We start from the raw sequence: 25,266 nt of genomic DNA on the forward strand, positions 1-25,266 counted from the left end.
AGTTCCATAAGGAGATCCAGTTTTGGGGTGCACAGAAAACACAAAATACCCAAACAGAAATGCAACACATGTGGCCTCATTTTTATTTTGTTGATACTTCCCTCATTTTTTATGTTTTTGCATAATGGTGACATGCTGATCTCTGTAGGAAAATACTTAGTCTCAAGATGGGAGGCTTAAAAAAAATTGACTAACAATATATAAACTTAATAACTAATTAAAAACTTAGCTCTGCACAACTTTGAAATCTTGGTAACTTAAGCTGCAGTGCTGTTTAGTGGCACTGACAAAAAATCCAACCCATAAAAATGCAGCAAAAAGTCTTACATTGTGTCATACATAACAATAAAAAGAGCAAAGATTTACTATTTCAGTTTTCCTCTCCTCAAAATCTCTAGTTACCTAAGGGTTCTGAGAAGTTAGCTTGTATCAATTAAATTTAAAAAAAAGAAACAACAAACAAACAAAAACCCAAAAACAAACCCAAAATCAACCAAGGATAAGCATGTAAAAAGTACAAAGGTAAATGATATAAGCTATTTTTAAAGGATCCTGTCTTTTGTTGTACCTGTGGATCAAAAAGAAAGTAAGGACGCCCACTCCTCAGCTGCAGTGCAATGTACTCCTCCTGATTGCCAGGTGATGCAGAGAAAAACATCAAACCATCAGGCTCCTGGGTTCTAAATTTCACTTTAATACCTGGTTAGAAAAAAGTAAGTAGATGGTTAATGCCAAAAGTGGTTCTTGTAGGTTATAACAAAATTTACAAATAAAATGTCATTTTAAAAAACCCAGCAGCATTGCAATGCAAAACCATGGAAGTTCTGTTCACCTAAAACCCTTGCTAGACATTGGAGGAGAAATTTTACTAATCCACACTGAGGCAGCCCTTGAAAGAAATTTCTGTGAGCCCGTATTCATCTGTAAAAAAAGACATGCAATTGTGACTAATGTTGTTTAGTAACTTCTTTCTTAAGAAATTATCATTGGGATATTAGCATACTGTTCTAATAGTTGACGTTTAACATGTGGATTTTCACTTGTACCTTAACATTTCTATAGGTAAAGCAGAAATGAGGTTTCTGCATGCAAGGATTTATATGAAGAATAGTAGGGGTTTGGTTTCAAAAGATACATGTACGTGTTCATTTGTATGTATATTCTTTTATAAACATCATATCTAAGAGCACAAAGAACACCTGGAAAAGAAGTAGTTTTACAATAAAAATTGGAAATATGAATGTATGAACTAAGCTTAATTAAGAACTTTCCAGATCATTATCAATAGTCTTCCATTTAGTTTCTGATAAAATCCCTGTTTGTATGGTAGAGCCATGCCTTTCCTGCATCAAGTTTTTTGCAAAGGGAAATGAAAATGAAGTAATAGCAACACACACCTCTTCTATACACTTCAACGACATTTCTGTATAAGGTGCTTTTACAGAATAAGGTAAGTTACTGGGTTTTACCCAACTCTCTCAAATTATCCAGTATTTTCCCTATTTTATATCAGGCAGAAAGCAATAAACAACTGAAGTTTTTATTGTAGACAGCACCTATATTAAAAAAAAACCAAAAAAAACCCCATTATTCTGACACACTTCCATATTAGATTATGCTTGTTAATTACCTATACCTGAAAAAATATCCCTTGGCCTCTCTACCTAATCACATACAATGTTTTCATGTAAATCACATACAATGTTTTCATGTAAATCACATGATGCAGTCTGTCACAGACACAAAACATTTGCAAGGCAATGAAAATCAGTTCTGCTATTAAAACACCTGCAAAAAGCAATTGCACAGAACTGTGTGTAAAAAAACTCAACCAACAGTGTCCCTAGTTAAGGAAAAGCATAGATTTGCCTGGCTCAGAAATGAACACGTGCAATAACTGTGAGGTTCCAGGTACTTCCAGCTGCAGTATCTGCTGGAGAGGCTGAGACTGATGGCCTCTAATTCCAGCAGTGGGGAGCACAGTTAATTTAACAAGCTGCCAGTATTTTTATGAAGCTGCCAAAAGGCATTTCTGAAGACCAGAGGATCCCTCCTCACACCTAATTCAGATGGACAAACACAAACAAAATAATTGAGTTTCTGCAAAAACACCATTCTTGTATAATATTGTGTTAGAAAATATAAATTAAATGGTTCATAGCAGTAAAATTGCAGTAATTACAGAAGTTTTCAACTGTTATGCAGAAGCTTTCTTCTTCTTTGAGTATTGAAGAGTCCTGCTTGTAGAGCAGCTACAGCTTTATAGAAATTATCGGTGAGTCAGGAACAGCTACTTCCTTCCAAATTCATTTGTCACCTATTAAAGAACTGAAAAAAGGACTCCATCTCTTTAAGTTCAAGGATCTTCTGAATTTCTCATGAGATAAGAAAGTTCAATATTAATAACTTCTCACATTTCTAGAAGTGACTACAAGAGATAAACCAAATATTAAGAAAACTTCTGCCCCAGAAGAAGACAATATTTTCACTGTGTGATAAAAAACTTGTGAAATTAATATTTTTCACAAGAACACGGTAATTAATGCTGGACCTCATGATCAACACATAGCATACACACAAGCCCATTGCGACTTTTAGCAACTACATGCATGCCATTTTTCTCTCTTATTGGCACTGAATGCTGGAAATGGATTTACTTCACTTGGAATGATAAATCTTTCCTCCCAACATCTGAGAAGTTTCACAGAACTTGAAAACCACATTGTATTACCAAAACATTTTCCTTTTTTTTTTTCATACCTAGGGGGGAGAGTGAGACATTTTTCAAATTTCTCAAAGACTTAAGTCTATTATTTCAGTATGCATGACTAAAATCTTAATTTCAGTGTTAAATATAACATATAAATAGAAACATAAATAAAGTGGTGACATTACAATTACTTCTGTGATTTTTCATATACAGAAACTACATCTCAGCCACACTACTCACACTACTAAATCTTGGATGGAAAACATGACCATCTGTGGGGCATAGTAGGAAGGTACTTTTAATCAACTGAATCTTGAATTGCAACTGAAGAATTCACCTAACATGCCTGCTTATGTGACAGAAAAGATTGTTCCACAAGAATTCGTTATCATTTCTGGGATAAAAACCAACAGGAAATTCTACTACAAATTAAACATTAATGTATGTCATTCAAATAAATTCTTTCATTCCATTTCAAATTATAGTTGCAATCGGAAAAGCTGTCAGAATTCTTTTAATTATAAATAAAGAAATTTATTTAATTTCTGTAATTGAATTTCTTTAATTATAATGACATTGTACAAAAAATAATACAAGCATTGTATATAATGAACATAAAAGATAAAAAGACTAGAGAGTAATAAGAAAGACAAGTAAAATAAATTAGTCATTATTAGCATTAGTGTTTTCAAGTATCCAAAATTGCATTAGGGCAGACTAACCTTCTGTCAGGATCTAAATACTTTCAATTTATGCAGTAGTGGATTGGGACTGGATTTAATTTTTTCCTAGTTTCAAAGATGGCACACCCAGGTTAGAATGGGAATGAGGCTGTGAAACATGACCAATGCAGGCATTTTCAAAGGCATTGAAATGAGATGCAACATCAGCACGTTACCCTGCAAGGGACACAGCTTTGAGAGGCCCTTTCAGGAACAGGCTGACATTACAAGTAAAATATATAATACTACTCTAATTTTTGATGTGCCAGAACACAGTTTTTTGTCCAATAAAGAAAATGCATATGGTGGGATTTTTCTACCCCCTCTTTGTTACATAAGATTAGCAAGGCTCAGAACTTCAGTAGCATTTCAAATTCTGATTACCTGGATTCAAATTCTTCTAGAACACTTCAATATGATTTACAAGACCAGAACAAAAGTATTTAAGAGGCAGGAATGTGCTCTTGAGATGCTGACTGCATTTCTGGCAAGTTTACAGAGAACATGGGATTATTTTGAATTTAGAAGAAGCAGTTGGCAGTCAGCAGGAAAATAATCAATTAGAGCAGCTCCTAGATTAGCATAACATATACTAATAATTTATAATTATTAAAGCAATAAAATTAATTTCTGACTAATGCAAAAGCCCTTTTTTTCTTGCAAAATAAAAAAGTTTATAACAGGTTTTATCTGACCAAGAAATCATTCACTAAGTATATAGAGGGTAACAACTTGCTGTAACGAATCTTTCCAAATTAACTAAACTGAGTTCAGTTAAAAAAAAAAGAAACAAAAAAAAGGGTCTTAAAAAAGTCAAAAGCATTTCAAAATACAGAAATTTTTAAAGTCTCAAAAACTGTCATTTGACTTTTTGGGGAAAAGTAGAGGGGAGAATGTAGGCAGGGAGGCAAGACAATTGAAATCATCTTTTGCAATCACAGCTGAGGGATTTCAGCAGAGTGATCTATTTAAAAATTAATTTTGTCCCAGCCTTTCAGCAAAAACACTTCTAAAGCACATTTCTCTAAAACTAGATTTTCAGAGTTGAAAGTAAGTAAAAAGTAGAAGTTATTTCATTCATTAAATACAAAGAAATTATCTACAAGTCTCAAAAGTCTCAAAACCCTTCACCAAAACTTACGTATAATCACATGAACAACTCTATCCAAAAGTGCTAAGAACAGTCAAAAAAAAATTATTTTCAACCTTGTCAGTGATCAGCAAGACTAATTTTAGCTTAATTTTCATAAATGCATCAAATTCCAACCCATATGCATAACATTGATAATAACAGGAATAACACCTTAGCATATTATGAACAATTACCTTGTAGACTTAGGAAGAAAATAAATGGAGAAGAGTGTACATTACAACTGGAAAAATAAAAAAGAAGAAATCTGCCAAATACCTTGAAAATCGCAAAGCAATTTCAGAAACAAATTTTGCATAATCTGTGAAGCACATCCATTTCCAGTGAATTTTTCCCAAAATTGCACAGTTGTAGAAACACAATTTGCATTTCCATTCTACTTACATTGTTATATGGAATGGTTTCAATAATTATATAATTGCACATTCCAATGAACAGAAAATTGTTGGCAAAGAAAGTGATCACTTTATGCTCACTGAGAGCCTTATTTGTGCATAATGCCAACTAAAATGAATAGGAATTGTATATAAAATTTTGACTACAGCATTAGGCTCTCAGCAGTCCCTTCAGGATGACAAACCTTTAGTGTTTATTTAACATTATGACTGAACAAATGCTCTTGCCTAATCAAAATACATTTTCCCACAGAAATTATAAACCAAAATTTGTTTTTAATGGGGGAGGGGAGAGATGGAGAGTAAAATCTCAGTTGCTATATACCTCCATAGCATTTTGTTGCTATTCTCTTTGTGAGACTGATACGTCATGTCATCACAATAGCTAAAAGAGATTTAATTAATTTTTTTTATACATAAGAAAATGCACTTGTAGGAAAAAAAATTAAAATGAAAACTTAACAAAAATGCATCAGTTTTCAAAGCAGCTTCACTTAATGGATAGTGAAATCGGAAAAAAAATAAAAAACTCAGAGGACACTTCCCTGCACATACTTATGAAGATCCTCTACTGAATACAAGGACTTCTTCATACTTCATGTTGGCCTATAGTTTCCTGGATTTTATTGAGAGAAGAAGACAGAAAGTCTTCTTCTCAAAGCTGTCCAAGACCCATTGTTGCTTTTCATACAGTATCAGGCTCCATCTGTTACTGTTACCTTAACATTTTTGGAAACATTTTCAAAGCTCATCATTACTAACATTACACTAAGTTAATAATTCCACTGATGAAGTAAATCCTCTTCATTTTTAATCTGCTTTAGTTTTTTTAATTATAAATATAAAAGATATATTTAAAAGTCATATACATATGTACATATCATATGTAAACACACACATATATTTGTATAAACCCACATACAAAAAGTTCCCAAACTTTTTCCCAAACTAACTGGAGCCCCCTTTCTTTTGTGATCACAGTAAAATCAAGAGAAGCTAAGAAAACATGGTTTCTAAATTAAACTGTACAAAAGCCCTGTATTTTGAAAAAGTCTAACTTTATTCAGAATGACTCATCATGAAGAATTTTTTTTTAGGTATTCTTAATACATCAAACTGCCAAAAAGGTAAATCAAACTAAAACGTTGAGCAAGCATAAACAGAGTATGGTGAGTGAATGAAAGGCGAAAACATGCAACACTTCTTGTGGAAACCAACTGTCAAACAAAATCCTAAATCCTCTTGATGAGATCTGAGTGTTTCTTTTACACTAAAATGACTAATTTGCTACCTGTTTTTTCTTATTTTGCTTGCTACCCCATTATACCCACTACTGGTAAAACAAACAGGACATTTTAGCTTTAATCTTCTTACTACATAACCCAAATAACTTCAGTCATGTTTGCATTAATGCTGCATTAATCATGTTGTTGCGTATTAATGAGTTTTCAGGCTATGCTAATTACTGTCATAGATTCTGCAGCAGCCCATTAAATATACAAATTACAGAATTAAAGAGCCAGAGCTCTTCATGATTAATCTTTAAATGGAGAAAAACTAATGATGTCTGTACAAAGTTTCCCTCCACTTTTGGCTGACTGAGCCCAATGAACAATCAATTAGATTATTTGAAGAATAAGAATACTGCTCATACTAAAAGATTTGTTATGCTGTTATTCCATGCAGAAGACACACATTTATAAGTTTACATCAAATGCATTTCTGTAATATATTCCAGGTCTTAAGGTCTCCCAAAGTGTTGTGTGGGGAAAAAACTTATGGATACTCCAATTCATTACTGCATACTCATAGGAATCTGTTGGTTCCATATGAATACAGTAAATCAATCTTCTCCTTTTAGCAAGGACACAAGTCCTGCTATTCCCTAGCAGGAAAGATTTACAGCAAACCTTAGTGAAAAGAAAGCCAAGATAAGTTTAAAGTCATTTGATAAGATTTGATGTATTAGTAGCACTTTATCCCCTCACTAACAGAGTGATGCTTTGTCAGGAATAGTGCAATACCTAGTGGTTAAATCAAGAGATTCAGAATTAGGAGACCTTGGGTCTGTACTCAGCCAATGACTGGTGTATGTCACCTGAGAGCCATCACTTAAACTACCTTCCCTCCATATTCTTCCTTTCTGAAGAATGGTGGCCAATATAGCTTGTGTAAAGTTTTATAATGTTTGAAAAATTCATTTCTGCTTTGTCCTCCACAGCCTAACACACATATAAAATCAGCAGAATGTCCACATGTATTCAGAAAAGTTACCTAGAGACTAGGCATTTACCGACATTTGAGAAAAAATAGTACTTCCAAGAGGGGATTAGTTTAGCTTCCTCCAAACACTGCATACTATGCAGAACATCACAAGATTTCCCTAAAGAGCAAATTCTCCATCTGTAGTAATACTACTCTGCACATCAGTAGGTGCAGTTCAGAATTAACTGGCCGTTCCAGACCTGTCCTATCACTTTTTTATACCATGAAAAAATAAATAAACCCTACTTTATACATTTAAGATTTTATATTTATATGATGTAATTCTTTAAGAGAAAACTAATCTACTCAGGGCAAGATTGATCATGGCATGAAAACACTTTCATATGAAGTAAAGAAGACTGGTTTAATGCAATTAGTGCACAAGGAAGAGGACATAATACAAACATTTGAGTTTGCTTAGGAAAGGCAGTTAGGGCACAGAGAAGCTTTCCAACATACACTCAACACCCAAGACCACTTAAGGGAAGTAAAAAGATCACTTAAGGGAGGTAAAAAGGAAGAAGTTCAAAGCAAAAACACGTTTTTTCACAGGTGCTTTACAACTTTCACTGTGAAAATAGAAACATAATTAGGACAATCTTCAAAATATTGGCACATGTTATCTAAGAATTTGGCAAGACCCAAAAGCAACAGATTAGTCTGTGTACCTAGATTCATCTAAACAAAAAATGAAGGCCTCAGAAAAACATATAAGAGATTAGGGTGACACCAGATATGAAGATGCAGGTGATGACATCTGTGAGCATCCTCTGTCATTAGAGTCAACAGCCAGCTCTTTACACAGACTTTTAAGCAATACTACCAATAAAAAAATTAGTGACCTGCCTCGAGTTCATTTATTAAGCAAGTCTATGAACAGAATTCATAACTGTTTTCCACTATGTACATTGGGAGACCATACAATGAGCATGACATCCAACCAGCATCAGCTTATCAAAGCATAGCTACCAGAGTAGAAATAAAACTGTAATTTTGAAACTCACAGAATCAAACGCTGCTTGGTGTGAGGATCAGCTGCAAGTCAGTTTCTGTGTTGCTCAATACTGAGGTGAAACATGAAAAAACAGGAAACATCACTCCAAATTTCACTTAATGCTTTCTTTGATGTTGATGCCCAACAAGCAAAATCTGAGAAAATTTTAATCAAACATGACCTCTCTCAAACATTTTAAATTATCTTTATTTATTTATTTTTTAAAGCCTAGAAAAGTTCAAAATACTCTGATTTTGTTATAAAAGGAAGAAAAAATTTCTAGGAATAAGAATCCTTTATGAGCAATTTCATTAATTCAAAGGTTGATATTTAAAGAGTGGAAACAGAGGCAAGCATTCATCTTCATTTCAACATAAATTCTTTAGAGAAAGAACTGTATTCTGTTACCTGTATGTGAATTAATGCATAAAAAAGGTCATCTTATGCAACAAGGGTAAGGTGGGAGAGGCTTCTAGGTGTTAATGCAATGCAAATCATAATTACTAGAAATATGATGACAAGAAGAACCCCTTCAAAGATTTACAGCAGTGCAATCTATAAAAGGTCAACATCACAGTGAAATCAGAAACGAGCTGGAGGTCAGTAGTTGTAAATAGCACTTCAATTATAAGTCTTTAGTTAGTATTTCCAGCAGTAGCACAAATGTAACACTGCACAGATAGTAATTTAACTGATCAAGGGAAAAGAGTTAGACTACAACTGAGTAAAATGCAAATATATCAAAATTAAAGTCAGTGTAATGATCTGAAACACAGCAAATTTAGAGAATCATGCACTAGCCAAGGCAGAATCCCATCACACAGCATCTCAGAAGCTGAAAACACAATAACATGGAAATCCTGTAGCAAGTGAGGAGGAGTATTGATTAGATAGTGTACGTAAGGAACAGAAGAATAACTAAAATAAGCTGATGAGTGTCTGGAGGAATACTAGAGGACAAAAATGGAACTGTAACAAGGAAGTGAAAAAAACCAAAAAAACTTACAGACAGAAATACAACACCACAGGGCGAACACTGAAATAAAAAAGTGTCGATTCAATTTACAAACACGGCAACAATGCTAGTCATGGTAGAGCTGAAAATAAAAAAGCTACCAACGTATTCAAGTTAATGCAGCGATTTAATGTAGAGCAGCAAACTGCACAAAACTACCAAATTAAGAATTAACTGAAAAGAATATATAATATTTTCATCTAATAGTATTTGCAGCAGTATTTCCCTTGAGTATTTTTTACATAATACCCTTTTCCAGAGGAAGACTAAGAGTGGTTTTATTTGTAGAAACTAAGCTCAGAAAAGAATTTCAAAAGAATGATCAGATGCAAGCTTTATGTATGGATACATAGGTAACTGTAAGGGTTCTCTCATTGCCTTCTAAGCTATTCACTATCTACTGGAACTACACCTTGAGCATGCAGCAGGTCCTGCTTTGAAAGTGTTAATAATACTGCATTACATTTTGTTCTGTTATTCCTGTGTCTCTGTACCCAGGAAATTCACACTCTGAATTAAGTGCTTTATGGGGTTTGGCATGAAATGTTCACTGAAAACATATCCAAACACTTTGAAGCAATTATGCAGAATATTTTTCTGAAAATATGATCCAGAGCTACCAAAACACTGTCTGCAATACCTCAGTTTGAGTGAAAGCACAGCTCTTACAGATCAGGACAGAACAGAAATAGAAAAATTCAATCCATCCTCTCCTGTGCTGGACATGTAGGTGATGGCATTTTTCACTTTAGGAGTCAGATACAAGGTGAAATCAGTTTATTCAAAATGTAGTCCTGGAGCATGAGAACAAAGTACATCTATTCCTTTTTAGCGTAAACTCCTTTTCATTCTAGTGTTAGGGCCTTGCCTAGATTACTAGTCTCTATCAGCAGTTAATTATGTCCCTAATATGAATTTCAGAATAGACCAGAATCTGTATCTACTTAATCAGGAAAAAGACCTAGTGACTTCAGTGATAAACCTACCTGAGGGAGAGTTTATTTTACATTTGCTTTGAATTGTTTGAATTCAGGAGAGGAATGCAAAATAAATTCTAAAGCAGAAGACTGCTAAAATGTAATCTACACAAAAATAAGAGATGCAAGTCAGAAAGTTGTTACCAAATTCAGTCTCAAAAGCAGAAAATTCTCCTGAAGAAGGATAATAAGCAGGATATGCAACGGAAGCTGCAGCTGAAGGAATTGAGAAAAGAAAAAGCCAAAGGTATGCAATTTACCTTTCCTTTCACAGAATATTTCTCATGGACTATTTAAGTCAGTACCACTTCATGAAGTGCTACTCCACAGTTGATTTTGTAGTATTTGTACTTTGAACCGGTATTAGGCTATTATTTTTATCTTTGCCTTGAACGGTTTATGTCATGGCCTGGTATGATTTGCAATTTGTACTAACACAGGTCTGCTCACCTTCAGTCCACTTCCACCCTCACTTTGGTCCAAATGCTTGCGCAATTTTTTGCCCCTCTGTTTTGTTCATCTCCTCTCCTTTGACTTTATCAACTGTCCTTTTTTCCCATTTCTGCCCTTCTGCTACATTCTCTGTCCTTCTCTTTTGCCCTGTTTGTTTCTCCTTCTTCCCCATTCATCTCCTCCCATCTTTTCCGCTTTTCTGTCCACCCAGCTCCATCTGCCTTTCTTAGGCCTTCTCTGTCCTTCCTTGACCTGCTGTAAATGACCACGTCAAGGCAAGAAACTCAACAGGAAAAAGCCAACATACTGGGACTGCTACTGCAAAAGTAAACTCCTGTGCACTATCTAGAATATAAACAGAGGCAAACTTCTGCTGCATGAGAAGCTAAGAAATCTAGCAATTTTCTCTTAGAAACTGCTTTAGCATATATGTGATCTCTTCTTACTCTCACTGATACAGCACTCACAATCCCTGGACTGAGTTTGAAAACAGAGCTGGGGAGGAAGGGAAGAACCGCCTGTAAGTAGTTATTCAGCATTGGCTGCTGTTATCACTTCCTTTTCATTTGTTGGAAACCCATGGCCCAATATACAGCCCAGTAATTGAACAGGGGATTTAATGGTATTTATCTTATATTAAGATCATATTCACCAAATTCACCAACATCCTCTGCTCTGCCAAGTCTCTACACAGAGTGTTCCATAGAAAACATGACCTAGTGCAGTAAGCCAGCTGTGGAGGTTGTGTCATCAATTTGTAGTCTGGCGTATTCCCAAGAACCAAACCCCTGTGCTCACGGTAAGCATTAAACACATACAGAAGAATAAAACAGAACTAGCAGGGCAATGAAATCACATCTATCTATAGCTGAATATTCACACAGTATGAAATTCTGAAATACTTTCAGGGTGATAAATACAACTCAAGCCCTCCCCTGCTCTGGTTTTTAAGAAAGCACTCTGGTGGTATGCAGTGGACATGGAAAAGCTCCTGTATCACATCCAGCAATCCAGCTAACAATACACCTTGCAGGGGACAGCTATAAGCAGGTACTCTGTCATGTGTACAGTCACCTACCTGGAAAACCTGGGTGGTACACAATAATGCTGGCAGTAATGGAACACAGAGCTAACACCTTCCTCCTACCCATGTGGTGGAGATGCCCTGCAGAGGAGGATTTGAGCTGAGATTTTCACCAGGTGTCCAGATGCAAATAAAAGACAACTGATGCACACAACAGCACCAGCAGTGATATCTATTGGTGTTTCAATGCTTTTCCATGTATGTAAGGACTTTTTCTCATGTCTCTAATCAATACTCAAAGGAAATTACATTTATCACTAAATTCTGAACTACACCTGTTGGTACACACCATAAGGCAGACTACTGTCAACTTTTTTTCCAAATACAAGACAGAAATGTAAAGATTTAACATTCAACTGATTTTATTATTCTAAATAAAAAGAGGTAAGGCCAATACTGAAAATACTTTCTTTTCATTTCTTCACACAGCATGATGTCATTTAACCTCCATATATTATGATATTTTCAGGCAGGTATTGATTGAGCCTATGTCATCTTTTCAGAATATTTAATTCCTTAAGGGACTCTTGAATTAAAGACCTCTTTGCTGTCAACTGCCTTTGAGTTGACTTTTACGTTATTACTTAAAAACTGAGGGATTCCAGAATACATGACTAATTCAGAATTATGGCAATAAGAAAATTTCTCCTCTTTTGCAAAACTCATTGATAATTTTTTCTTTCTTCCTTCTTGCTCTTTATTCTCAAAATATAAGACTTATTGCAACAGAAAAAATAATTATTGATTAGAATAGTGTAATAAATTAAATCAAAAAATGGGTGCCATACAACATTACTAAAAAGTATGAGACTTTATTTTTTTGTTTCTAGTGTGATCATTTGTGTATCTTTACCACTTGCAATGCCTCACAGAAAGAATCACATATTATAAAAGAAAAGGAACAATCTTTTCTCATGTGCTGTAAAAAGTCACCTTTTCTCCTGTTCTTGTGTTGCCTGAGGATTCAGACGACACCAGCCTGATTAACTCACTGATTATTTTAAAGTTTTGCTTGTGATCCTAGAGCAGTGTAAGGGAAATGGGAAAAAATCCTCATCCTTAACAATGCAGAAACCCTTATTTATAAATGCTCTTTAAAGCACTAAATAAGAAGAATAATTAAAATGAAACTGCCTCTGAAAGGCTGAATTCTGTAACTTGGCAGAAGCAAGGCATACCTGCCACAGAGGTGGCAAAGGCTCCCAAACAGCCTGCGTGGCTCAGCTGTGTCAGAGCAGGGCTTCCAGCCATGGGAACTCCGATAATCCACACCCCAAACTGCTGGAAAAAGGCTGCCTTGGATGGCAAGGCTGCAGCCTTACAGCCAGCTCAGCCCTGTCCCACAGTAAGAGCTTTGGGGAGAGAATGCTTTGGAGCTATTAAAACACTTCCTCCCAAAACATGCAGTAGTAATCCCGAGGCTCTCAGGTATAGAAAGATTTCAGGAGAACTGGGCATTTCCATCTTAAAGCAGCCTTAAGCCCTGGCCATTTCTCAGCCTGGCTGCAGTTGGTAGTCACTTTGCAATTCTGCAGGAGTACTGTGCTGCCCTGATTTCCACCTCTGACATTTCCCTGGCCCTTTCCCACCTATGTGAAAGGCAGAAGGTCTGGCACAAAAACAATTACGCAGTCTTTGCTTCACCCAGGATTCCCATTCAACTTGTTTTTCCCCTTAGTGTGTGCAGTTCAGTAGCATAGCCAAGCTTACACAGAAAAACCCTAATTTTTTGAAAATTAATGACACTAACATGACAATTTCACATAAGTTTGGAATAAGCAGCTTGAATTGGAATATTTCAGTCACTGAACTGGAATAATCTGGAAGAGAAAGAATATAAAATAAATGAAAGAAATATTAAAAAATACTAAAGGAGGAAATTAAATAGGAGAAACAACTAATTTTGAAAGCTGGAGTTCAGAGGAAGTGCTTTTATAACAAACTCCATCTTTAAAAATAGTGAAAAGAACTTACAAAAAATAATAATTAAATGTACAAATCTTTTGTAAAGGAACTCACTCTAAGCAGGGCCAAAACTTCTGTGGAAAGGATTACTTTCATCTCAAGATAAAACCCTCTCTCCCTTCTACAAGTCTTCTCAGTGGTAGACATTCTTAATAACAATTATTGCCCACACCCTCCTTGAATCCTCCCAACACGGTTTCACTCTGGTTCTACAATTCACTTCACAATTTGTTTCTGTTTCAAAAGATATTACCTGGGATGGTTGCACCTCTAAGTCTTGCCTTCATTTTGTTCATCCAATTATGAGGGCTGATGGGAGCAAAGACTGTAATTTGTGTAAATAGATTCCCCCTCCTCCCTTCCTGTCTCTGCAGCAAGTCACTGAACCACTTGAAAATGCATAAAATAAAATCCCCCAAGGGCTAAAACTCCACTACACCAAAATTCCCATTATTTACTACAGAAGGGCATGCATTCTGTTTGTGGTAACCTCTCTACCAGTGAAGTTTTGTTTTTAGTAAATCAAGAACTTTTACACTAAAGCAGAATAAAAGGGCATTATTAATCACCAAGCCTGAAAAAAAAAAGAAAAAAACTCTATATAAAAATGTGATACTATTTACTATTGAACTTTTTTTCCTTTCTTTACTTGGGAGAATACCTAAGGACACATTCTACTCTATCAGTTTTAACTCTAACCACTCTAAAATAACACTAATTAAAATTTTGATATACGAGCATGATTAGAACAAAGAATTTTAAGCAGACAGGTTTAGATATAAAGTATCAGGTAAAACCAGACTATTTCTTCTTTCTTTTTCTTTTCTTTTTCCTCCCTGAGATAGACAGCATGTTCTTTTCTAAACTCAATACCATTCTGTGTAGCACCTAAGAGTGCCATCAGTATAAATAACAATGACTCTCTGAATTAAAGACTAGAACAGCAAAATCTTTTTGCAGTTCACCATCTTGTTTAGTATTGGAAAATATTTTGTTCTACATCTACTTTCTTAACCAGCATTGCATAGATTTCATAGGGCAGCAGAGGAACTTACATAAAAAATATCTAAAAAGTAGTAGGCATGACCCCCAAAAGCCTAGTTTTCCCCCAGTTAAAGTCTATTTTTATAATAAATAAAATACCTAAAGCACTCTATAAGAATATGGCAAACAAAATAAAAATCTCTTTTGCAAGAACTACAATAAGTACATTATCTGTTGCAGAAAGCACTGGAAGAATTTTGAATCATATAATGGCTTGGGTTGGAAGGGGCCTTTTAAGGTCACCTTGTTAAACCCTGCCTGCAATGAGCAGGGACATCTTCAACTAGATCAGGTTGCCCAAAGCCACATCCAAACTGACCCTCAATATTTCCAGACTCAGGGCATCCACAGCATCTCTGGGCAAACTGTGCCACTGTTTCACCAGCCTAACTGTAAACAACTTCCTTACAAGTAATCTAAACCTACCCTCTTTTAGTTAAAAAACATTACCCTTTGTCCTATATAGACCACTAAGGAGAAGAAGAGCTGCATAGCAGAAAATGCAGAAATCTTGAATTAGTGCAGCCAACACACTTTTCAGGGAATAGCCTTGTTTTATAATCTAAATCATAATCAGAGAGAGCAAATAATCACTTCTTAGCAAGACAAAGATAGGACTTTAACAGCTGCACATGTAACAGGTTAGTTTAATAAATAGAATGGTGCAAAACCACAGAGTACTACATAAGTAATGATCAATGCTTAAAATCAATGCTCTTGCAAATTGAAGCCAATGCAAAGGGGCTAACACCAGGGTAAGGTGATCCGGTTGATGTATTTTGGATCTGCTGAAATAAATCCATTTATAGGAGCATTTGCAGGATGAGTAAGTTAAAAGAGCACTGCAACAGTCAGGCCTGGCTAAGGGAACGCCTCCTCCTACTGTCAATATTTCAAACTGATAAAGAGCTGACCAAGTGCAATCAGTGCCGTGATGAATAAAAGAAAGCTTGGGACCATTAACATTAATGGGACTTGCGTGACTAAATGCTCATATATTGTTCTGAAAATTTACCCGATGGACCAAGAGACTTTTATCCTTTGCTTATGCTTCCCCTTTTTCCTGCAGACTCTGTATGATCAGTTTTAAATATACTGCAACGTAGTATAACCATCTAAAATAATTTCATATTATTAATATCCCATGAGTCAAACAAAAAGATAAAAAAAAGAACTACAGACCTCACTCTGGCTACCTGGAAAACTTGAGAAAATAAAAATTCTGGCTTTATACACATAGATAAAATTGGCTAATCTAATATCTTCGGGCACAGTGCCTTATCCTTGGGGCACAATGACAAAGACTCTGGCACCTGCCATCTACAATGCATATTAGGGAACGGTGAATGATCTGGCACTCTGTGAAAACTGGTTGAACTTTTTTTGGAAGACAGAAATTCAGACTAGAAAGTATGGTCCTAAGATTATATAGATCCAGGATATGACTTGGTTCAATATTTTTAATTTGAAACATGGCAATCTGTTTTTTTAATCATCAATATTAAATATGTATCATATAACTAGTGCTGTACCAAAAGCAGGTGACATCTTTTATCTCAACCCCCTGCTGAAATCTGAAAAACACCCTTTAGTAAAATAGGGGATCAAGGGAGTACCTATGGGATTAGGCTTGTTTAGAACATGCTGTTTCATACTGGTATATCTCTACAGCATAACTGGGCAGAATGAAATAGCATTTTCAAGTTCATTTTAAAGTTCATTTATAGCTACGTAATACAAAAAGTTTCTTAAAAGAATCCGATACGAGATTTACAGCTGTGTGAAACACCAAGTGTGAAGTCATTGCTATACAAGAAATATTTAAAGCATTCACATTGCCTTTTAGCTATGGCAGAGTACTGCCAAAGAAGGTGGAACAGCATAGAGAGATGATGTTGAGCAGGACAAAAAATTCTCCTGATCGGGAGAGAGACCTCTTTCTGGCAGGTTCCCAGGGGAAAAAAACAAACAAACAAACAAACAAACAAAAAAAAAAACCAAAAAAAAAAAAACAACAAAACAAAACAAAAAAAACCTTAGTAGCAGCACAAAAGACAAGTAAACGACTTTATGACTTCAAGTTTTATCACAGTTCCAAGGAATTAAACTTTTTTTTTTCCACAGAGAATAAAAAATCCCCATAATTTTACCCCACATAAAATTAGCTGTCCCACTATTCAGTCATTTTTATTTTCATTTTTAGTTCTCAGCCATGTTGGCAGACAGTGATTATATTTACTTTAGTACCTACATTATTTTAAAATCAAATGCTCTATTGGAATACATTGCTACTAATTTAGAGATACAAGATTTACACATTTATATCTGTCACATCACTGTTAACACCTGCAGTCCTGAAACGGGATCAGACTTAAGGTAAAATTTTTAAGCCTGCTGATCAATCTCAACCTTTGCCCACCATCTCATTTAGCGTTTGACCAACAGACAGAAAAGAACAGTTTATGTGACTGAACAACAATGCTGGTATAAGCCAACTGTAGTACTTCCTGCTTACATCATTAAAACTGTTAGTAATATGAAACAATATAAAAATATAGAATGCTGACAGAAGACTTTTGAAGTTACAAAGAAAGAATGGTTCCTAAAACCAAAACAGAACAAGTAGGAAAGAATGAAGTGCTTTGTCAGTACACAAACTAAGAAAAAATTATTTCAAAATAACAATTTTACGGGATTTACAGATAATGAAATCACAAAATGTGGTGACTGGGAAAAACATTTCTTTGCTTAATTATCAGTTCTACAGTATCATCAACTTCTTCATGAGCAGAGATCGAAACACCATGTTCCAGCCATTTCAGCACAGGCAGCAGATTGCAAAAACCTGCCTTCTCCCACCTGTGACTGTCATGGAGTTCCTTTACCTTTAAGAAAGTTAAAGTTGCTGGGGTCTCCTGGGAGTCTTTTCTCCTGACCAATTATCGGTCATTGCTGAGAATTGACAGCAGTTTTAGCCATTGAAAAGTAGAATCAACTTGTGAACCCCACCTTAAAGTGTACACCCAGAAGTCTGTAGTTGTTTCTTTGTTTCCTGGCTGTGAAGGGTGGCGGAGCTCCAGGCCTCCCGTTCCCTGCCCAGGCCATGCGGCCTGGGTGGGGAGCCGGGCTGAGCCTGCTGTTCTCCCGGCTGGGAGATGGGGACCGGCGGGGGCTTGCCCCGGGCTGAGCCGGGCCAGGCCGGTTCCTGGCTTAGCTGCAGGTTTTGCTGTGATAGAATTTACTAGAAAACTGCCGAGTAAAGAAGAAAAGCTCTGGACCTGCGGCAGGCTGAGACAGCAACCACACTGCAGAGCAGCCATGAAGAATCTTCTATCGAAGACAGCTCCAGCTGCTGCTCCGGCAGAAATCACCGAACCATCTACAAAAGCCTGGGCAAGATTTTAACTCTTTCTTATCCAGATGAAACTTGCGGATTAATCTTTTCATCCAGAGAGAGAAAAAGAGAGTAATCAACATGAAAAGAGACTTTATAAACTACTAGTGGCAAGAAAGAAAAGAGACTTCAAGAAAGGTAGAGAATTAAGGAGATGCTTTAATTAAGCTGAAATATCTTTCTGTTAAAACTATGGAGATGGACAATGAAGTCCTGAAAAAAACCCCTTTAATTCATAATAGAGTATGGAGAGGAATAAGGTGTTCAAAGTGTAAATTTGAGTAAAAAGTGAAGTAATTGTGGTATAGTGAAGTGCTGAGAAATTTGAAGCCTTGAGAGGCAATGAGAAAAACTGTTTCTTAGTGAAGCTCACAGAAGCAGATGAAGAATACTTTTTTTGCCTTTGACTAACTTATCCTTAAAAATGCTATCTTCAAACTCATGACCCATAACACATTTTCAGAGTTATGTAGAATGGGAGGGGTGGGCTTTAATAACAGTAACTCTGAGCAACTGATATCAGAGAAACGAAAAACTATAACAAAAATAGTTTTCTTGTGACAAACTCCATAAATTAACAGAAAAGAACTTCTGTTTCTCTACAGAAACTGAGGAAAAGACTATAAAAAAATTAGAACTGTTTAAACCATCAAAATTATAAAGTTTTTATCTCTGTTGTCATGTGAACGAAAAAATAGTGAACAGTGAGAAATGAAAAGGTTTTTCTAAAAGTTTATTCTGGTGTTCTTATTCTTGTAGTTTGTCAATAAACTTTTCTTTATTCCTTTTAAGTTTTATACCTGGTTTGCTCTTATTTTAATCCATATCTCACAGCAAGAAATAAATAATTCTTTTTTCCCCTTTTTGTTAATTACTGGTTCAAAACCACGACAGTGACCAGCAAGGAGACTGTACCACTGCTTCTCAGAAATGCACCTGGACACAACTCTCACCTTTGTGATCTTAAGCAAGAGCAAGTTGCAGTATTTTAGCTTACATACCAAAAACAAAAAATGGGGGGGAAAAAGGGGGGGAAAAAAAGAAAAAAATGGAGAATGCAACAGTTTTAGTTACACTCTCTGCCACTGGCATATCATGCCCATTTGCTCTGCTCACTACACGGACTCTCCACAGAATACTAGGTCAAATGTAAGGTCCCAGTATTAATCTTCATGGCCATCCATGGAAGTGGTTCAAGATATCTCAAGAGTGCCCTTTTCATTATGTTGGTGACCTCTCTGAACAACTGCTGCTACTTTCAAGGCTCACCAGAGCAATACTGAACTGCCTCTGCAAGAAGGATAAAGGCCCTGGAACTTGTTAAAGGAGTAGATCAAAAATTATCACAAATTTAACATTTTTCTGAGGACTGTTTTAACCCAGACCTAGTCAGGCTTTCACAAGTCATACATTAAAACAAAAGAGAGGAGACAAAAAAAAGTAAACCTGTGTAGAGAAGAATGTTAAGCAAGAGGTGAAAAAGAAGGGGATAGATGAGGAATGAGAAAAAAAGAAAGAGAGTAAGTTAGCTGAGTATGTCTTGGAAGATACTCAGGTACCACTTCCAAACAATGATTAAGATACAATCAATTATTTTTTACCTAACACATTGACATGAATATTAGATAATAAAAAAAAAAGAAAGAATTTCAGATTGTTTTCCATCTACAAATGGAAGAAGTTTGTAACTGAATTCAATAAACAACCAATGAACTAAACCTTCCTCCCAGAAAATGTATTTAACATTTGGGGAAGAAAATTTTCAAAATACTTAAATGCCAGACTTTTCTAAGTAAATCTATTTAAAAAGGATTATCTACTTGATATTTACAAAAAAAAAAAAAAAAAATCAGGTTGATGACCTAAACTTCAAAAAATTGCATGGGTTATAAAAAATTAGCTGTTTCCAATTTCTGAAGAAGATCTTTAAAGATATATCTTTTGGTTTTCCAGATTTCTTTAACTTTAGATGCAATACCTTTATAGAATTCTAAATTCTGCATCTTTTAAAACCAAATAACTGTACTAATATCCAATATAGTTAAGGCTGGTCTAGATAGCAATAGTTAGTGATTACCAGATCAAAGGCCTTACTTAAATCAATAAAGACAGCTCCTGTACATTGATTACCATCCAACACTATAAAAATATAATTGGTTACCTTGAGAGGAGTAGTGCAAATGAAATGAAGGGGTCATAATAGGTCAATAATTATTTAAATTAAACTTACATCTTCCTTCATCTGATGGACCAACTCTAGCACACACTGAAATGGTGGTGATTTACCAGTTTAAATAGACATATTAACATGTCAGCAAAGGGCTTAGCAGTAATTGGGTCAGCAATTTTAAGCAGTCAAAGTTCCAGGTTGTCAGCTTCTCCATTTATGCTCCCAATTAATCTTAAGGTATTATAGATCTTAAGTCAGTAAGCACAGATCTAACTACTTTAGATCAAATCTCATTTTGGGTATATACAGAGATAGATTATAGTTACTTTTTGTGATCTTTCTACAGCAAATACCAGTATATAATTCTCTAGAACAGCTTTTAATAAAAAAAAACCAAAAAAACAACAATTTGCTATCAAGATTGTGAATTTTCTAATAATTTATTTTATGGCATTTCTGTCACTATATTAAATGGTCCTTAGACCAGAACAGTACTACTTGGCAGGTTTGTGGTTTTATTCTATTGGTTATGCTCACAGTTGCTTTCTGGATTCTCAGTTATTATACTGCACAATAACTTTGCCATTACTCTGTAAATATAATTGTTGATGGACAATTCTGGGTTTAATTTGTTTCTAAAAATAAGAAAAAGAAATATTTTCAAACTGTATTTTCTTCATGCCAACTTTTTCAAATTACTTTGCAGAATTAATTTACATCACCTTCATAATTTCAAAAATTAAAACTTTTTAATAGTTTTGATTCCTTTTTTCTATGGATCAGACATATGAATTTTTTAGAGAGTGGTTATATCAAAGTGTAAAAAAAAAACAAACAAAAAAAAAACTAAACCCAGAAGTCTAAATTCATCAATGTCAGGAAACTGCTCTTTTCAGGATGCTTATCCAGAGGATGATGATAAAATTCTCAAAGAAAATTATGTTTGCGTGGAGACTTTGCATCTTAGAAATTTAGGGGCTAAAAAGACTCTTCCATGAAATTCGTCCTGGACACCAAATCCTGACAGTTCACTAAACAGTAGAAAGGAAGGGAAAGAGTCTTTTTCTTGTCCTCTTAATTTTCTGCCACTTTGTGACTGCCAATATGAAAAAAAAAAAAAGTAAGACAAGAAGTTTTAAAGTTTTGTGTTTTGAAGAACACAGAAGGAAGACAATCAAGGAGATTACAATGATAAAATCAAGAGGGAAAAAGAAAGTGGAAGAGGGAGAAGCAAGAAACAAATCAGTTAGTGCAAAAACCATGGGAAAATAATTGAAAAGCAAAAGAAATCAAAAAAGGGAGGGAAGGGAAAATAGAAACAGAGGAGAGCCTATAACCACTAATAAGAGCTCTCCTTATAAATCCAATTAAAATACATGTTGTTGTAAACTCAGTACATTGGAAAAGAATACACTCTAGCCTTCAAATAGAGATGTGAATCTTGTGCAGCAGTCAATGGCCCTAATAGTCCAGACCGGAGACTATGAATATTAAAGATTTCTATCCATTGACATCTGTATTTATCAGCAATGTTCCAAATGATGGATATGTGTGGGACTTTCCTATCACACTGGAATCTTTTAATTACTATTCAGAATGACAATTTAGGCCACATTAGATAGATAAAAGTAAACACACAATAATTAGGTAATGCAAAACCAAAACTGTCTGTAAGAAATTAATGCAAACCCAAATAGAGGATGAGTAACGGTATAGTCTACAATTATACAAACACACATTTCCCATAAGATATCTGCCTCAAGGATTTTATGATGTTCAGCAACCAAAACTGAATTCATGTAGCAAATAAGGATTTTGTGCACAGAAGCCTGTCTTTTTTGATGTAGTGCTCTGTGGATGTTTAATGAAAGAGAATGGGGAGTATGAAAAGTGAATGGACAGTTTCACAGCTAGCACAGTTCAATGTCACTCTGGAGGAATCTGTCCCCACCTCTTCCACAAAAGTTTTATGCAATGTGAGGTAAACCACTTAAGTCAAACTTTTCAGAGTTATTCATTTGCTATGCACTCTTCATTTTCTTGAGCGCTTGCACTTAAACACCCAGTGGAGATCTGTGGAAGTGTTAAGTGCTCCTAATTGAAAAGGGGTTGACAGAAACACTACTTAAAACACATGAACTACTCTGAAATCTCAGGTCCTACCTATGTAAAACTCAAAATTAGCATTAATTCCTCTTTTTTTTTTTACACAAAGTCCCTATTCATAAAACAAACCTAGTAACAGAAGTGCTGTAAAAATGCATATCAATGACTACAAATTACTCTGGTACTCCAGTGAAAATAGCATAGGAAAAAAATTAAATCTGCATACACTCAAGAATTGATATGTACAATAAAACAGACAGAAAGCCATATACAAAACAAAGAAAGGATTTTCAAAAGGCAACAGCTGGTCCATACCATATACAGAACCTATGGAAAGATAGTTTCTAACCAAATGGTTATATGCCATCATAACATATAAATATAACACAGTTGAATGAAGTTCATGCTGCTTATTTACCCCCATTTCTTAAGCTTGAGGTGCTTAATTTTGGAAACTGATTTTTCCCATATGTACTAGTGCAGAAAGCTTTTTTTTCCCCTCCAAATTACCACAGTCTAATCCTGAATGATAGTTTTGTCATAATGGAATTATTCAGTCTATGATCTGATTGATTTTAGACCTTAAATACTGAATCTTAACACACGTAAATTTTTAATCCTTTAATTTCTCTATTCTGCCAGTAATTGATAAGGACAGTTGTACTTAGACAAGGTCTTAATTTAATCGCACTGAAAATCAATTAGAAGGTGAAAAGCTTCCTTATATTATTATTATGTAAATTTCCTGATCAAATTCACAATGCAATCATAATCAATGCATGACACCTCACACACTTTAGTCAATACATAATTCAATAGTTACATCTTCATCCTTTAAAAACAATACAGGAAGGAATTCGTATCTCAAAAGCAGAAATAATTTAAAAGCTCAGTATTAGTCAAACACAATGTCTGAAGTCATTGGACTAAATAAACCATTAAAGAAATAATCTAAATAAGGGCCAGGCATGTACCAGAAAGCATTCACTTCACTTCAAGTATCTCTCCAGTGAATACAATGGTAATTGTCTCTTTCCTGCAACTTTGTTAAAAACTCTCCGGTAGAATCAGAAGGAAAATTTTGGCCTGCTGTTAAGCAGGAGAGGTGAAGTAGTCAGCAACAATGGTGAAACACTTTCTTCTCATCTTCACCAGCACAAAAGTCAAGGTTGATGCCAACTTAGGCTCACCATCAGTAAAGGGAGAATTTGCATGTGAACTATTATAGGAGCTTGGTCTCTACAAATTGATGGGACCTGAAAATATCCACTTGAGGGTGTTGCAAAAGCTTGTTGCCATGGCTGCGAGGTCAGTCTCCACAATCTTTCAGAAGCTGTGGAGATTGAGGGAAATCCCAGAAGGCTGGAGGAAGGCTAATGTCACTCCCATGCATGAGAAGGGCTTAGGAGAAGGATGATGTAGGAAACTATAGACTCAATACTCTTACTTTAGTCCCTGGCAAAGTTATAGAATGAACTTTCCTGGGAAGTGCCACAAGTCAGATGAAGCACAGCTGGGAAAAGTCAGCATGGACTCACCAAGCACAAATCGTGCATGACCAACCTGACTACATACTATGACAAATTAACTTCCTCAGTGGATGTTGTCTACCTCAATTTCACAAAGGCTTTCTATACTATTTGCCACTGCCTACTCCTAGAGAACCCGATGTGTGATGGTCTGGATAAGTGGTCTGGGCTGTCAGGCAGCATCCAGAGGAGGGTGATATTCAGCTCTTTTTCAAACTGGCTACCTGTCACAAGAGGGGTCACTCAGAGACCAATACTGAGCCTAAAGCTGTTTAGTACCTTCGTAAGTGATCTGGATGATGGGATCAAGCGTACCCTGATGAGATGTGATGATGGCACCAAACTGAGTGGAACTGGACACTTTGGAAGGGAGAGCCACCCTGCAGGAAGACATGGATGGACTGAAAGAATGGGCTAACAAGAACCTTATAAAGTTCAATGAAGACAAATATAACATCTTGCACCTGGGAAAACAGAAACCAGGAATGCAGCACAGGCTGGAATCTGCTCAGCTGGGGAGCAGCTCTGTGGAAAAGGACCTGGGCATCCTGGGGACAAGCAGCTCAATACAAGTGGAGAGTGTGCTGCTGTGGCAAACAAAGCCAACAGGATGCTGGATTACATCAACGAGGACATCTCCAGCAGAGATAAAGAAGTCATTATTCCCCTCTACTCAGTGCTTGCCAGGCCACACCCTGAACACTGTGTTCAGTTTTGGTCCCTGCTGTGCAAAAAAGACATGGACAGGCTGGAGAGAGTCCAGAGAAGGGCCACAAAGATGATGAGAGGGTTGGGTAGCCTGTCAAATAAGGAAAGACTGAGAAAATTCAGCCTTGAGAAAAGAAGGATCAAGAGACACCTTATCATCATGTTCCAGTATTTAAAGAGTGGCTACAAGGAAGATGGAGAGCTCCTTTTTACAAGGAGTCTTTTACCTGGAAAAGACAAGAAGTAATGGGTAGAAGTTACTCCTGGGGAGAATCCAAATGGACAAATGATGAAAAATTTCATAATGAGCCAATCATTGGAACAATGTTCCCAAGAAGTGGTGGATTCCCCAGCTCTGGACACTTAAGATTCAGCTGGAGAGTACTGGGCCATCTTGTCTAGATTATGCTTTTGCCAAAAAAGGTTGGACCAAATGATCTTTTCCTTTTTGGCTATTATGTCTCATTAAATCCCTCTCTGAAAAGACACTTTGGGTTATAAGTTTGTTATACAAGTACATGAGAATCTCACAAAATCTTACAAAGTACTGAAGTACTGGTATGGAAGACCCATGATTGTTCTAGC

General features: G+C 35.7%; 1 protein-coding gene across 1 annotated transcript in view; it reads right to left on the reverse strand.

Annotated features, from left to right (window-relative positions):
* USH2A (usherin) overlaps positions 1-25,266 on the reverse strand; it is a 369,679-nt gene that overhangs the window by 239,061 nt on the left and 105,352 nt on the right. The window contains exon 21 of the mRNA XM_058835000.1: positions 569-699. Within this exon, the coding sequence (XP_058690983.1) occupies positions 569-699 (131 nt within the window). The remainder of the gene's footprint in view (positions 1-568; positions 700-25,266) is intronic.

This window comes from Poecile atricapillus, chromosome 3 (genome assembly GCF_030490865.1).
Source record: "Poecile atricapillus isolate bPoeAtr1 chromosome 3, bPoeAtr1.hap1, whole genome shotgun sequence".
Lineage (NCBI taxonomy): Eukaryota > Metazoa > Chordata > Aves > Passeriformes > Paridae > Poecile > Poecile atricapillus.